This window comes from Brachycentrus maculatus, unplaced genomic scaffold, assembly GCF_059751285.1.
Source record: "Brachycentrus maculatus isolate JH-2025_06_01 unplaced genomic scaffold, ASM5975128v1 h1tg000303l, whole genome shotgun sequence".
Lineage (NCBI taxonomy): Eukaryota > Metazoa > Arthropoda > Insecta > Trichoptera > Brachycentridae > Brachycentrus > Brachycentrus maculatus.
The window spans coordinates 954,617-971,540 of record NW_028281053.1 but is presented as its reverse complement, the minus strand read 5'-3'; the positions used below and the strand labels follow the sequence as shown (position 1 = coordinate 971,540).

General features: G+C 34.3%; 1 protein-coding gene across 1 annotated transcript; it reads left to right on the top strand.

Moving 5' to 3' along the window:
* The first annotated feature begins 1,160 nt into the window (after positions 1-1,160).
* LOC148304816 (FERM, ARHGEF and pleckstrin domain-containing protein 2-like) lies at positions 1,161-12,841 on the top strand. The gene is made up of 13 exons (XM_088267693.1): positions 1,161-1,371; positions 1,874-1,994; positions 2,853-3,051; positions 4,441-4,647; positions 5,412-5,601; positions 7,393-7,545; positions 8,035-8,132; positions 8,895-9,024; positions 9,516-9,656; positions 10,317-10,447; positions 11,484-11,626; positions 12,008-12,124; positions 12,790-12,841. The coding sequence occupies exons 1-13, from the start codon at positions 1,161-1,163 to the stop codon at positions 12,839-12,841; spliced, it is 1,893 nt and encodes a 630-aa protein (XP_088123819.1).
* Positions 12,842-16,924: the final 4,083 nt, after the last annotated feature.

The window sequence follows — 16,924 nt, the reverse complement described above, 5'->3', positions numbered from 1 at the left end:
AAAGTAAGCGAAGGGGTAAGTAAATACATTTTTTTTAAATTTAATTTTCGCACATTATATTATAGTTATTTCTGTATTTTTTGCTACGGGATTTATACTAAAAAAAACTTACATGTCGTTCTGTTTATGGAATCATTCTTACTTTTATACTGTCAAAATTGATTTTTTTAATTTTTTTTTTTTTTATATATCGCTGGTTAAATGCCAAAGGACCACAACACATATTAAACTCTTTATGCCAAAAATGGTATCTTAATCGTCAACGTTTTCATATTCCAAAGACACCCATGATTCTATCGTTAGAAATGTTCATATCTAACGCTAGAATCTTGGGTGTCTGTTTCTGTAGCTGTTTTGCTTTTTTTTTTGCAATTTTTTCATGCGATCAATTCATTTATTATTTCCAGGTATGAGTTCATAATTATAAGTTTCAAAAATTGTTTTCAGATAAATCCTTTTCCCTTTTCCTAATTTATATGATTTTTTTCAGTTTTCCCTTTTCCCATATTAAAATTCATGTTTTGACTTATTTAAAAATGTTATTGTTTATCCTTTTTTTATTGAAGGAAGAAAAATTATTACGGCAATTATTTCTCGAAAATATAAGTGGCTGAATTTGTCAGGTGTTTTGAAAAACAAATTTTCACTCTGACTATAAAATAAATGAAGCCCAAAGGTGGTAATCGCTTTTGAGGCCCTCATTTAAATTTAGAATTATATTCTTTATATCTAACACAATCATTATTGTGAAAATTTTTCTTTCTTCATTTGTCATATTGTACATGTATTTTTTATCTATGGTTTTGATTATATGGCATTTTGCTTAAATAACTACTTTTATTTTAAATAAGCATTCAGCATGTCCGCTTGCAGATCTAATATAAACCTCGAAAAATATGAAAACTGTGTCAAAATGCTGTAGATTTAACATTACTCTTTTTTTAATACATTTTAGTTAATAAGTTCATCAACTTTTTATCACAGATCTGTTTTCGTTTTATTTTACGTTTAGTATAAATTTTTCACTCAAAATCATTAAAGATTGAATATTAATTTATCGGCATATTAGTCAAGGTAGTCAATATGTGTAAATTGTCTATTATACGACTTTCTGAAACCAGAGATAAAATAAGTAAATTATTTCCATAGACGAATCGAATATGGATGTTGACAAGACCGACTCATCCACTACTCAAGAGAGCTTCTACCTTCGACCGCAGAGTCCGCCCTCCAAGCAGGAAAGATCCTTCTTCGCCTCCACCCCGAGAGCTGATGCCAACTCTGCCGGCGCCCAGAGACTCAGCGATCACGCCCCTCCCAGTCCTCTAGCCATAAAGAAGATCGAACTCGCTGATAATCACAACGGAATAGGTAAATTACCTCACAGTAGAGTATGACCGAAAGGGATCTTAGCTTCTAAATGTGCAGTTGTAGCGAATGGTAAAAGTCCGTAGATGGATTTTGTATACTTTTATTTTTGCAGATATGAAATTTATTGAAAGTAAAAAAAAAAACAACACTCGTACAGGCTAAAATACGATTTCTGAGCTTGTATCTCATTTAAATTTCATTAATTGATTCGGCAGTTACTTTAAGGTAATATTTATCCGTTTTTAATTTACCTTTTACTCGGTAAATACCACTTTTTCTTTCACCGTATATGATGTTTGAAAATGACGCGGGAATCATTGGTATTTGTGTCACAATGGATTTTAAGAAATAGTGGCGTTTACCACTATTTCTTTCACCGTATACAGTATTTGAAAATGATGCGGGATGCATTGAAATACGTGTCACATTAGATTTTAAGAAATAGTAGTATTTACCAAGTAAAACTTCATTGAAATTTTCCATTTGTACAATCTGTTTTTAGATAAAGCCCCGCCGGTAACTCAGACCAGAGGGCAGCTGAACAGTGATTCCAGCTACAGTATAGACGTGCTCAGTGGCGGGGAAAGCGAGAGCGAGAGCCTCAGGAAGAGAAGAGATGACACGTAAGTACTCTGTAGTATTCTTAATATTATTAATATTTAACGCATTTACTATGTGGTTAGTAATTTTTACTTTAATACAATTTTTTTTTTTTACAAAAATGGTAGTATTATTTGTATATAACTCACGGAGATTTTTATCTACTGGTTTTGAGACATACTCGTCTCTTCCGCAGAACCATCACTACAACAGCGTGCAAAAAATACTACACGTCACTATTCCCACACTTATCACTACATAAAATGTTGATCACATGCGATTTTGGTCAACCCGAGGACCAACATGCACTAGGGATTGCGTATTAAACGAACTCTAAGGGCCTCAGCCCTTATACCTCAGTCTGACATGAACTCTGTAGTAAGTCAACTCTTAAATTTAGGCAAACCGTGCTACAAACAGATATCAAATTTATATTAAAAATTCCTCTCTTAGTCCCAGAATCTATTACTTATAACCCTTATCCTCACCCAATGGTGCATAGGGCACTGCATGGAATTGACGCAGTGTTATGTTGATCATTACTTACATCAAGGCAAGGTGATCACTCTTGCGCTTCAGGAACCAGTCCAGGGTAATATTAAATAAATAAAACAGTGTAAAATCACTAATATTTATTTTCTCCCCATCTGGGAATCGAACCCGGGACCTCCAGCACGGTAGCTAAACACGCTGACCATTACACCACGGAAACGGACCCAGAATCTATAGTTTGAAGAACATCACTAGCATATTGCCTCAATGTAATTTTTTAAATAGGATAGTTTTACATCCACCATCGAAGAAATGAAGAAATGTTTTTGCATGTAAAATTGCCAAAACCTCATGTGGATCTAATAACCTCTATCATTTCCCCCCTGCAGCCTTGGCAGACTTCTGCGTACGCCGGCGACAAGCAACGGCGTGATCAGCAACGCCGACTACGTGAACATTGGCACGGGGACGGGAACATTCGACAACAGGCACGGGCGGCGCGGGCCCGCCGACCGCGCTGTGTACATCGCCAAGGAGCTGCTCATGACGGAGCGCACTTACAAATCAGACTTGGAAGTTATCACCGTGGTGAGTGGTTCATCTAACTCATAGCTTCTCTACCTTATTTTGCCCACCGCCCTCTTGAAAAAAAAATCTAGAGCCCTCCTTAAAAATTTTTACTCACCATCTGTCGAGAATCTGGAACAGTTATTGCCACAAATATATATGATCATTTTAATTTTCACCTGTAGATGTAAACATCTGTAGTTTTCAAAACTAGTCGTGTGTAATGAAATAAAACTCCATTTTTAATTAATGTTTTACTTAGTAAATACCACTTTTTCTTAAAAAATACTGTGACACGTGTTTCGATAAATTCCATCATTTTCAAACACCGTAAAAATGATGCGGAATGCATCAAAATACATGTCACAGTAAATTTTAAGAAATAGTGGTATTTAATAAGTAAAACATTAATTAAAACTGGATAGATTTTACCACAAAGTGACTGCCGAATCAATTAAAGAAATAAAACTCGTTATTGGTATTTTACAAGTGTTTATTTTATTATAAAATATATGTAAATGGGTTATTATACTGTCAGTACATTTTACAGTGTACTTAGAGTATAAATAAATCACCCACGCTGAGAATCTAAGATCTAAGTGCTATGGATTTTCGATATATTGCCCCCTTTCAGGCATTTGAAATCATCATGACGTGACACTAATAGCATTGTGCTATGAATGTTATGTTTTATGAAATTCTCAATGACAATTACAAAACAATACCTAACTACAAAAAATATATATATGTTTCATTTAGTTCCCTGTCATAAAGCTGTCAAAATTAGGTTTTAATATAAATATATTGTAAAAAAATAAATTTAAAAAAATATGTGTAATTATTTTAGTATGACCATCCATTTTGTTTTTTTTTTATTAGTAACACAGTATACGTATATAGAATATACGTATAGTAGGTGGGAAATTTAAAATAGCAATAATGGTAAGGATACTCGAAATTAGATATCCGTACTCATACAATCTTGTGTAAGCGATACACTGCTAATGAGTCTCTCAAAATCAAGTTCTATAGTTTGAAATTCCCTAAGAATTACCTAAATAAAAGTGCTTTCCCGAAAACCTAGTACCAGTGTCTCTTTCCACCCTGCCTATAGTATCTGAGAAAAAAAAATCAATTAAAAAAAAATGCGTTATTATTTTAGTATGACAATCCATTTTTGTTATTTTTTATTAGTCACACAGTACACGTATATAGAATATAGTAGGTGGGAAATTTAAAATAGCAATAATAGTCAGGACACTCGAAATTAGATATCCGTACTCGTCAATCTTGTGTAAGCTAATGAGTCCCTCAAAATCAAGTTTTATAGTTTGATATTCCCTAAGAATTACCTGAATAAAAGCGCTTTCCCGAAAACCTAGTACCAGTGTCTTTTTCCACCCTGCCTAGTATCTGAGAAACGAGTTGCCGCCGGAGCTGGAAGTGGAGGTGTGCGGGCGCGCGCTGTGGGGGCCGCTGGAGCAGCTGCGCGCGGCGCAGGAGCCCGCGCTGGCGGCGCTGGAGGCGCGCCTGCTCGCGCGCCCCGACAACAACAACCGGGAGGCCCCGCACCGCATCGGCGCGCTCATGCTGCCCTACCTCAAAGAGACCGTCCCGGTCAGTACTCTTGACTTAACTCACTTTTGTGATTTTTTTAACAATGTGTTAAGCCTTTAAGACATACCTTTCCCGTCCTTAACCCTCGACAGGATAAAACTTATTTTACTTAACACATTTTTATTTCTAGAAATTATTTACAAATACGTGTATACAGCAACTGAAAATTGTACACACAGGTTGATACAATATTTATCCCTCACCAAAATTAAAAATACACATTGTGTGCCTGGTGGTTAGCAACAAAGACCATGTTGTATAAAGTATATAAATAAAAGCATTTTTTCTTGAAAATATGAGGTAATATATAACACTACTTATTTTTAGTATTATTATGACTCTCACTGACACTCACCTGTCATTTTGTTTATTTCGTTCAATAACCTCACAAAATAGATAAACTAAGATACAGATAACCTATAAATATCTGATAATAGTCTGAAATAAGCTCCAAGACAATGATACCAACATGAAATCTATACAAGCACTATTTCTGTAACTTAGGCAACACATATTGCGCTATTGTTTTAACTAAAAACCTGTAGGCACATAGTCAATTTATTTTAAATTTGTGGTTAGCAGCAGTAACCAGTTGTCCTGAAAGGGTTAAGCATCAATCAACCGAATGGGTAAAAATACACTTCCACTCCAAAGTTTGCTTATGTAAAAAATACACAAAATTATATAAGGGATTTTGTGGTAGTTTCACATGAGTAAGTAATACATAGACACTGTTGACTAATGTATTTGTTGTTGGTACGCAGATGTACCTGACGTGGGCTGGGGAGCACCGGGACTCCCTGCAGCGCCTGGAGGAGGGCTGCGCCGCCAGCCCCACGCTGGAGCAGCTGTGCCGGGACACGGAGCTGCAGCAGCGCGCCTGCTACCTGCCCCTCACCAGCTTCCTGCTCAAGCCGCTCTACCGCCTGCTGCACTACCGCCAGCTGCTCACGAGTAACTCCCTCGCTTACCCAACACGCGCAGAGACTGTCTCGGGACACAAAACCTGTCCATATCACATTCTTTTTTCTTCTTTTTCTTCTTTCTGTGCCACTTCTAACGAAGATCGGCGATCATCATGGCTATCTTCAATTTTGATGCTGCAGCTCGGAACAGAGATTTGGTGCTTCTGCCAAACCATTGTCGTAGGTTTTTCAGCCATGATGTCCTTCGGCGTCCTTGAGTTCTTCGCCCCTCAATCTTTCCTTGTGTGATTAGGTGGAGAAGAGGATATTTTTCATTTCTCATGACGTGTCCGAAGTAGATCAGCTTTCTCTGCTTGATGGTTGGTAGGAGTTCCTTATTGGTATTCATCATGACGTGTCCGAAGTAGATCAGCTTTCTCTGCTTGATGGTTGGTAGGAGTTCCTTATTGGTATTCATCCGTCGGAGGACCTCTAGGTTGGTGACCCGATCACGCCATGAAACTCGCAGGATCTTGCGATAGAGATTCATTTCAAACGCCTCTATTTGGTTTTCCAGTGCCTGTGTGAGTGTCCATCCCTCCATTCCAAAGAGAGCAATTGGGAAGACATAGCACTTCAACATACGTTTCCGAAGTTCAAGGTTTAAGTTTCGGGACAAAAACACTATTCATTTTGGCATCTTTTCTTTTTTTCACAATAATTAAAGTTCCGATATCCATATCTCGCAATCGACTTAACCCTAGACCACAGGACTTGTTTCAATGTACCTTAATCACCCCATCTTTGAGTTATTATCCAAAAAGTAGGTAAAAAGTCTTTTTTTTGGGTTTAATTTGCAAGCTAAAAATAAACTTCTCCCAAGGATATTTTGTATATTAAAAGAATTGTTTACTTTGCGGTATGGTAATATAACACTTTTTTAAAAGAATAAGCCCACAAAACCTAAAGGCTTGTCTTGTAAAATCAGTACCAATTTAATCTACGAAAATTACCAAAAATAAAAGAACACAAATAATTATTAAGAAGTTTGTACTTAAATGTGACTCTGTATTTACATATAAATAATTATGTACCTCACACTCCTTATCATTCAGACTTTGTGTCATACCATTTTTAAAAAAATACTAATTTGTCACTATCGGTTTCGGAATAAACATTCCATCATCAGGTCATTAAAATGAAATTGTTACGGTCTGACATTTATACAAAAATAAAATTTTGAAAGAGAAAGAATACAAATGAATCGGAGTCATCACAATCAGAGTATTTTTTAAAGTGGACTTTTGTTCAAAGGAGTAGTTAAAATTTGGTGATAGCTGAATTCACTGACCCAATTCCCACTTCTTAGTTCAGATCTCATAATATGTTATTATGGCTGTTAGGGTCACCAATTATAGCTGGTTGTTATCTTTTGTAGCTATTGGTTTCGGGATCAGCTATTTGGGGGCCGCGTGTGGCCGCGTTTTGCGATCACGTGTTGGTGATCGTGTTTGTTGATGTAAAGGAGTATTGCACAGAATGAAAACAAAATTATGTACTTACAGTTGGTTCCTTTATTAAAATGCGAATTTATACTAAATACTGGAATCAAATAATGACAAATAATTTACAATATATAGAGTTAAAGAAGTAAAGTTAAAATCTAAACAACGCGCCTGCTCTTGTCAACGGTCCAAGCAATTCTCGCTGCTTTTCAGTTCTCTCGCTTCAGAGTCGGGTCCGCTCGGAAATCTTCGTTTTAGTTTGTATCGAAACGCCTCTGTACTGCTTACTTCAGCGCGACAACCCAACGGTGTTATTACATTATTTTCTCATCCAGGTGCAATCGAGGTCTGCTCCAACGATGATGAGGAATACGAGGATCTGAAGGAGTGCCTCCAGCTGCTGGAGCCTGCTTGCAATGCGGTGGAGGACGAGCTCCCCGACAGCCTCAACTATGCCCATCTCTGCCTGCTGCACAGGGATATAGACGGTGAGTCCTGCCGTGATATGTCTTTCAACAGAAAAAAAATGGTTTAAAACTTTTAGACTCTTGTTTCCTGTACAATTTAAAAACATTAATTTCCCTATAACATCCCCTCTGTTAATGCGGTACTCTGACACAAATAGCGCTTAAAAGCACTTTGAAGGTTAATATTCATTCACTCAAACCCTTATCCGCACCCCAATGGTGCATAGGGCACTGCATCATATAAACGCAGTGTTATCTTGATTGTTAACACATGAAACAAAGGTGATCAGCCCTCTCCTTCAGGTACCAGTCCAGGGTAATATTGAATTATTATTAGAGTGAAAAAATCACTTATATTTATTTGACCCTCCCTGGGAATCGAACTCGAGACCTCCAGTACGGTAGCCGAGCGTGCTGACCATTACACTATGGAGGCGGACAAAAAGGTTTATATAGGTTAATATACATATATATTTTCATCTCATGAAATTGATTAACGTTTTTGTTTAGGATTTGATAATCTGGTTCATCTCGGGCGCCAGTTCATCCGCCAGGGATGTCTCTTCAAGCACTCCAACAAGGGACCGCAGCAAAGAATGTTCTTCTTGGTAAGTTGATTAATTTTTAAATGCAATTGTAAATTTTACCAGGGCGCTTATCAGTGATGCCGTATGGCGATATTTACTCATATCACGGTATAACTTACAACATTATTGCGTTTCCATACCACAAACGTCACTTTTGCCATGAAATCTTTCTTCTTTTCTGATTCCCATTTCCACATAAATGGTATATTATTGAATTAGATAGGTATAGTGTCGTAATGTAACATAATATACATTTTATTTGTTTTAAAAATTAAATTAAAATAGTATATATTGCTTTTTTTAATAATTAACTTTTACAGAATGTGTTTAGTAAATAAAAATTGATATGAAAGGCATGGAGATTTTTGATTTGTTAAAGTGGGGCATGGTACAAATAAGGTTAAGAAACACTGGTGTACAGGGTCTAAATTATGTTGAAATTACATTAAACAGTTTTTTTTTTAATGATTTATTTGGCAGTCACCCAGTGAAAGGATATTTCTGCCAGTGTCAAGTATTATTTTTATTTACCAACAAAAAAATAATAGAAAATAATAAAAGCAATTAATACAAAAATTCATAGTTTAAATGCATTTAGCTTTATCATTTTAGAAATTATAACTGCAATTCTAGAATTAAGTTCAGAAAGAAGGGTGGATACGTATAATTTTCCAAATCGATGATGTATTTTATTGTATTTTAATCTTTTGAGCTGTAATGCAGAAAAATTTGCTATGTTTTGCGTTACGTGATTATAATATACGTAATTGTATTTATTTTTAGTTTTCCGACATTCTGCTGTACGGCAGCAAGTGTTCCAGCTCCCAGCAACAGTTTCGAGTGCACGGAGTCATTCCTCTCTCCACTGTTCAAGTGGAAGCGGCGGAATACATCAATTCCTTCACACTTTACGGTGAGTAATCTTAAAGTACAATCACCCTTCTTGGCTACGAATTATTATTACACTATTATTACGCTACATTAACCACCCTACCTTCGGGTTATTTTCAGGCATTTTTTTTATAAACAAGCCAAAAAATCACAACGTTTGTTGTCACAAAATATTGTCAGGTATGAAACTTGACAAAAATTTGTCATTTTTTCACAAATTATTTATCTCCGTTGCTGTAAATGATAACTTTATATTAAAATACTTCTATGTAATATGTAATTATACTATGGAGGAATTCAAAAATTTTGATCCGGTATCTATTTTATTTTATATTTTATGATATTTTCATTTTTAAAGTCAAACTGTAGTAAATACTTAAGTAAGCAGAAACTCTTTCAATTATATGTGAACCAGTACACACTCAAAATTTTGGAAATTAAATGAACCCGAATTCCTCAAGTTTTCATTGTGATAAATCAAAATTTGACTTGTTTAATCGATCTTGTTTTCAGGCGGAGGCAGGGCCATGACTCTCAGCGCCAGCACGGCCATGGAGAGGGACTTCTGGCTCTTTGAGCTGCACAGCACCGCTGAGGAAGCAAGGGGCTCTCCCCACCAAGCCCCGCCGCTTGCCAGAAACATCACCACCTCGGGTCAGTCTATTATTAAACCACGTTTAAATTATTTTTTGACATCTCAAGAAGAATATGGAAGTAAAGGCCTTGCGACCGTCATATGCATGTGTAACATTCACCAATTCTACCCACGATTGACAACCACATTACTCATATTCTTGGAACTTCTATATATGTATTGTTCAAATTCAAAATACATTGCTTCAATCACTAGAATTTCACTAGAGATATGTGTTGGTGAGATGAAGGAAGCTTTTTTTAAGGTCCGAATCCTGGACTATATTCACATACATGAGAATCGCTTATAATCTGACCATTTAATTTATTTATGACATTTTGAGTGTGTCCAAATACTTCAAATCTGGATTATCTCCAATTAGGAGTTATTTTTATATCATTTTTTGTCAAAAATAATATAAAAATATAACTCTTATTGGAGATAATCCAGATTTATGAGCATTATTTGGACACACTCAAAATGTTATAAAATCACTTTTATTTATTTTTACTCTTCTGTGTATTGAACCTGAGATCTCCAGTACTGAACACGGTAACCACTGCACGACGGGGGTAGACAAGCTATATAGTTAAACATTGTATTTGAAAACTTCTGACTTCACCAATTTCTCCATTTGAATTTGTTAGCATCTCAGCATTATAAACTTAAATTGGTCACAGTTTCCGCCGAGGAGCTGTCGGATGGAGTGGATTCAGTCAGCTCAGCCCTGCAGCGAAGTAACACCCTGTCCCATGTCTGCTGGCACAGGAACACTTCTCTCTCCTGGAGACATCTGTTCTACGCCATGGAGGTATTTTATGAATAAATTTATATTTTTTATCTGTTACGTTAGAATAGAAGAAGGTTCTCCTACCTAAGGCACTGAGAAACTAGTTTTATTAGACTACGTCATCCGTGTTTGGGATTGTAGCTGTCAGTTCAAATAGCCCTTATGAAAACTGATTTGTCATAGACGATGGCACTCGGAGAAGAAGAATATATAAATATAAGAAGAAGTCCAAAAGAAGTTTCTGAGGTATCTCAACATGAGAGAGTACGGGTGTTATTCAAGCTCTACCCGACCGAGTTTCTCCAGGGTATGCTTGGCTACAATAATTTAGAGATTAGAAGGAATGTGTATTTGATTACGCCTTTTTTATCGATTATTGCGCTGTATGATTGATAATCCTGAAATTATGCAGAGCATTTGTCTGTATGTTCCCTCGATAGTTACCTAAGACAGCGTCGGCATAGACTGTTGCCATTCCTATATACAGGACCAACCTGCTGATGGTTATGCCTGTGGGAAGAGCTACCGCTATGCTGAATAATATTACGCCGGATATTCATGTGTTCCATGTGTCTAAGGTTGTATTCCGAAGCGGGATTCTTCTACATCTTTAACAAGAGTGTTCTTGTTTAATCCATAATTTTTGTGTTAATATATACGCTTTAAATTTCAGTCTGTAATATATACATATGTTAATTTTTACTGATGAAATTGAATATGGACAGTGTTTTGCTGGGTCGTTATGTCTTGTGACGTTTGCACTGTTTATTGATTTTTCTTTTATTTAACCTTTTTTCTAATCTACTTTCACCTGCCTAATTGCACGATTATCTTCAAATCCTGTTCTTATTCAACTTTATAAAGATTTATTAAATGGCTCAACAGCATCTTTTTATACAGAGAAAATATGGAAGTCTAGGCATTCTCGGGCCTTCTGGCATTGGTTGGCTTAATCATATAAAGGAGTACCTTAATAACTGGTTTCGTGGTTTCTTAGTGGGATCTGACAAAGGTGAAACTCTCAAAAGTTTATTACGGATTTGCGTCTGATCCTCAGAACCAGCTGTCTGGAAACCTACTGAGGAAGTTCAAGAACTCGCTGGGCTGGCAGAAGCTGTGGGTGGTGTTTGCCTCGTTCTGTCTCTACTTCTACAAGACCAGTCAGGACCAGTATCCGCTAGCTTCCCTTCCGCTGCTCGGGTAAGTCTATATCGACTAGGACTAACTCATGGCCTAGGTATTTATAGATTTGGCGTTTAATTTGTAAAACTCCATTAGACTACATTACCTAGAACAAGTTCCTAGAATTGTTACCTAGAACCGTCAGTCCATTTAATCTTCACATTCGTTTGAAAATGCCATAACTAGGCGAAACAACTGTAACAAAATTGATTTTTGATGTGTTTTTCAACAATAAAATACAACTTGGTAGACTCAAAAAATTGCTGTTTGATTTAACATTTAATACATAAAATATTTTTTTTTTAAATGATTTTTTTTTTCAAATTTATCAATTATTATGATCCAAAAATTAGTCTCGGTAGATGCCAATGAATTACTAAAATTACCTTTCTTTTGCAGCTACGTTGTGACAACCCCGAGTGAAAGGGATGGCATCAACAAAGATTATGTCTTCAAACTGGTTTTTAAGAACCACATCTACTTCTTCAGGGCAGAGAGTGACTACACATTCCAGAGGTAACTAAATAATCCGTTAAGTTCAACTCAACCATATGATACGTTGTTTCAAAATGATGTGGAATACATTGAAACACGTGTCACAGTAGATTTTAAGAAATAGTGGTATTTACTAAATGAAATTTTAATTAAAAATGGATAGGTTTTTACCACAAAGTGACTGCCGAATCAATTATGTAATGAAACATATAAAATATATTTTTGGGTTTTTGTGTTCTTCATGGTTTACATTTAGCGAAAACAATTTTAATATAATTCATATTATTCTTTGACATCTCAACATATATGAAGAAGAATATGGAAGTCTGGGCATTTACGGGGCTTACGACCGTCAAAGGCTTGTTTAAGTGATGAATTTAATTACAATCTGTATTTATATAATTCATCAAAAGGATAAAATATGGTATTGTAATGAATATTTAAATGATATTTTAAATTTTTTTTTTTGTAAAAAGCTTGACATGAAGTGGGTTCCTGGACCAGGACTTTTTTGTTTAAAAAAAAGTCCTGGTTATATCCAAGACAGTGTGGTGCCTCATTCTGCTCCGACCACCATAGACAATTACTCCGCGATTGAGCGCCACGTAACCGCGCCATTCGTGCGATCAAATTTCTGTCCCCATGACAGTTAACTTTATTATTTTTTTCTCTCTTTCTCTCTCTAGGTGGATGGATGTCATCGGAAGTGCTACGACACAACCGCCCCTTGAAGAATAATTTAGCTAGTATGTTACTTACTGCGACATCAACAACTCTGGGTCGGAACTACTAGACATCACTGAGGATATCTAACTAACTCATTGTTTATGTATATTTTATATACAATTATTTTTAGTCTATTTTTTTAAAACAACACAAGTTCAACTCGATTCGTTGTCATTATCCTCCTCCTCACATTTGTATTTCCTTGGCGAGATGTACCACGACACACTTGTAAAATTTCCAGAAAAAATTGTGCAAATTTTTAGAGCAAAAATGAAACACGATATGCAGATATTTATGAAAATATGTACTTGTAAATATTTTTGATAAATATTTTGTTAAATTTAAGATGAAAAATAACAAATAGTTTTTTTTGTTCATGTTTGGTGCATAAGGCACTACATCAGATTTACGTAATGTTAACTTGATTGTTAGTGTTATGTGGTAACCCTGCGCTTTACAGTAATATTTAAGAAATATTAGATTGAAATATCTGTAATAATTATAGTATTTATTTTGGTCCTTCGGAAACTAACCCTGGACTTTTAGGGAATCGAAACCTTGACTTGAACCACTCTACTATGGAGGTGGATATTCAAATTTAAAACAAAGTCTATCAAAAAAGCATAGAAATTAGAAAAGATTGGTAAAAGAAGAGATTGATAAAAGTCTATAAAAAAAGCATGGAAATTAGAAAAGATTGGTAAAAGAAAAGATTGATAAAAGTCTATAAAAAAGCTTAGAAATCATAAAAGATTGGTGCAAGCGCATCAATATGTATTAGCAAATAACTAATGATTATCGCTGACTTTTTATTATTATTTCTTTACTCTTTTTTGACAGATATGTATTCAACTGGATTGTGTTGTTTTCTATAAAGCATTTAAATAAAATTGTTTTTCTATATTTTTGTTGTTTTCCTTTCTTACTATGTAGGCCCAATGAGCCAATTATGTTTAACGATGTTAACTTAAGTTTTTGATATAGAATTTATATAATTTATGTAATAATTTGAGGCTTTTAAAAAATGTAAGTAGGAACTGATTTTATATGTATAAAAATAACCAGAGCAATGTTTGCGTCCATTTTATTTTTGATAAATTTTGTTTTCCTTTTTGGTCATCGCAAGAAATGCAATTGAAAGCTGTCACAGTGGATATTAATTGAAAGTAGTTTTACGCTTCTTTCTTATAGGAATTATAAATAATAGAGAGAGCTCTTTTTGATTATAGTCATTTAGTTTTATTACCTAGAGACATTGAACACTGCAAATTTATTGCACTTTTTAAGCTGTACTAGGTAATTTGAGATTGCTTTTTCATAACACTGTCCAAATACTATTTCCTTTGAATATTATTGTATATTAGCTAAATATAATTGTGATATTTGTACAGCATAAGTTAATTTTCGGCAGCTTTTACAATAACTTTCCATTTTTAGTAGTGTTAAATACACATGAACCTTTCCAAAAATGCAATTCTAATTATTATGAATAGGGTATTATCACTCAGTAGGAATATTAGCTTAAATATTTGAGTCGGGTCGTGGTTCTGTAGTTTGTGTCGTGTTCTCTGAGCCAGGCTCTAGGTTCGAATGCAATCTGTCGTAACTCAATTCCTAATTTAAGACGCTAGCCACTCAAGCTTATGTAAAAATTATATCACATCGAAATATTTGTATATATGGAAAGAACATAAATATTTGTTTTTCATTGAAAAAAAAACATTCATACTCCCTTTGTATTTATACAGGGTGGCGCAAAATTAATCACCCTGTCGGAAGATGTTATAATTTTTGCAAATGGCGTCGTACATCAATCTTATTTGACATATCGCTCACTCCTTTCAAGAACGTCATAAATCAAAAATCGTCAATTTTCAGTTGCGCATGTTTTCAGAATGCCCTGAAAATGTACTATATCCCAGCAAAAGAGACATATTTTTAGCTTAATATTTACCCGGTACACGGCAGAAAGTGTTGTTTTTGAAAAACCTTCAGGTTTTATCTTAAAAAATCTGTTACACAGTAAAAAGTTCAGTAAGTGGCTTGATATTTATTTTTAATACATTATATTATATTTTTAAACTTTAAAAACGTTCTCCTGAAAAATCTAGTTTTTTGATTTACGTTTTTGAAAGGAGTGAGCGATATGTGAACTAGACAGCTAATAAAATGTTTAAAATAACAAACCAGGGTCTATTGAGCATTAACTTAACTTTTTATAACACCATTTAACTCCTAAATTTGTTAGCACTACGGAGACCCATAGCATTAAATTAAATATGATGAATATGAATACAATGTATCACAAAATGTATTTTAATAAGCCATATTTTAATATGTTATTATTAATCAAATAAATAGTTAATTTATGGTATTTTTTATTGTATTTTAACAGCACCAAATAATAAATTAATTATTTAAACTTGTTTTTTTGTCAAATTATTTTAATAAATAATAATGAAAAATTGGTAGGAAATTTTGGGAATAAAGTAAAATAACATATATGTGTTGGTAAAATCATTTGTTCAAAGGTAAAACTCATAATTCATAGAGTACATGATGAGTTTTATGTTTAATACGATAATATTTTGAAACACCATTTTTTTTATCTGAGCCAATTATAGATATATTAACACATCTGTGTCGGGGTATTCTCCAGCTAGATTCGACAAGAATGTGGCAATTATTTAATTTTCGTGTGCAAATTCAATTTCGAGGTAAAATAGCCATAACTTTTGAATCAAAGGTTGGTTACATTTTTTCTTTTAAATTACGTAAATAATATTAATTCACCATAGAATAAACATTTTATTGTTTTTCTAGCTCACAAAATTAAAATATATAGGTAAAATACAGAAAATTAAGAGAGAAAAAATCTATTTCCATAAAACATACTAAATTTGTGTACCGTTTAAAAGTGAACCGTAATTTAGCGTAGTTTTTTCTTTGAATTATAAAAGAAATACTTATCAATACTTGATCAAAATATTATCAACTCTTGCCCTGACGGTAGATATATTTCATGTGCGCGTTAAAATTTTTCATTTTTATTTTTATGATCCCCGTGTCCCATCAATTTAAAATTCTAAGAACCAGCAGGTAGGTACTTTATTTGATTTGTAACAATAAGCAATACTTGACAGGTACGTATTGTGGTCACATGTTTCCCACACCCTACCGCTGATTTGCATAAACCCAGTTTTGTCTGCTCCGGACACCAATTTCTTATAACATTTATAATTTTCATAAAATTCTTCCCGTATCTTTCATTCCATTTTTGTAAGTTTATGGGGTGAAATTTAAAAAAATTATATCCTTTTTCAGGTGAACTACTCATATAATTGTATTAATATTTCAACATAGATGAACATGTTACTGATATAATCTGTTCATCTATGTTGAGAGTTGGGATATCAATAAAATCTCTACAACCCCTTTGTGGAGTAAAACCCACAATTTTTAAAAAATTTGAATGCACTCAAAATATTTAACAAAGCTACTAAATTGTTGCAAAATACACTTATTTTTTAAAATAATTAGTACGGGAAACAAAATATATTGTCATATTACTTGTTTTGGAAAAACGGCAGCGGTTTTGTAGCATGTATACAGCTTTAAAAAATATATAAGTTGGAGAGCTTGAAGTGGATTAAAACAGACTAAATACAGTCGAAATTCGATCACTTGAATGATGTATGTCAAAACGATGTATGTTTAAATGGTGAAATCAGAAAAGAATGCAAGGCTGAGATAAGTATTATCGATAAAATTAAGAAAGGGGTGTTGAAAATCAGTGAGGAAAGAATATTTAACACGTTAATCGCCATGGGGCCACCGGTGACCTCGGCTGTGTTGAACTGCAGCGCCATGGGGGGCACCATGCTTTAACTATGGAACCCATCGTCAAATCATAAAATTAAATAAACTAAATACATTATATTATTAAGATACTTAAATTACCGAAAAGTTTTTTTTTGTGAATTTTAAAATTGACAAATTTTAGTATTGGTGTTTAACGTGTTGAATATATCATTGAGGTGAGTGTAGTTGGAAATAGAAGCAGAGGAAGACCAAGGCAATCTAGTAAGATCAAGT

Bases quoted from the DNA above. Each gene is read 5' to 3' on its own strand.
- LOC148304816 (XM_088267693.1), top strand. From the start codon at position 1,161: ATGGATGTTGACAAGACCGACTCATCCACTACTCAAGAGAGCTTCTAC. The intron at 4,648-5,411 runs GTCAGTACTCTT...GTTGGTACGCAG, and splicing joins ACCTCAAAGAGACCGTCCCG to ATGTACCTGACGTGGGCTGG. The intron at 7,546-8,034 runs GTGAGTCCTGCC...GTTTTTGTTTAG, and splicing joins GCTGCACAGGGATATAGACG to GATTTGATAATCTGGTTCAT.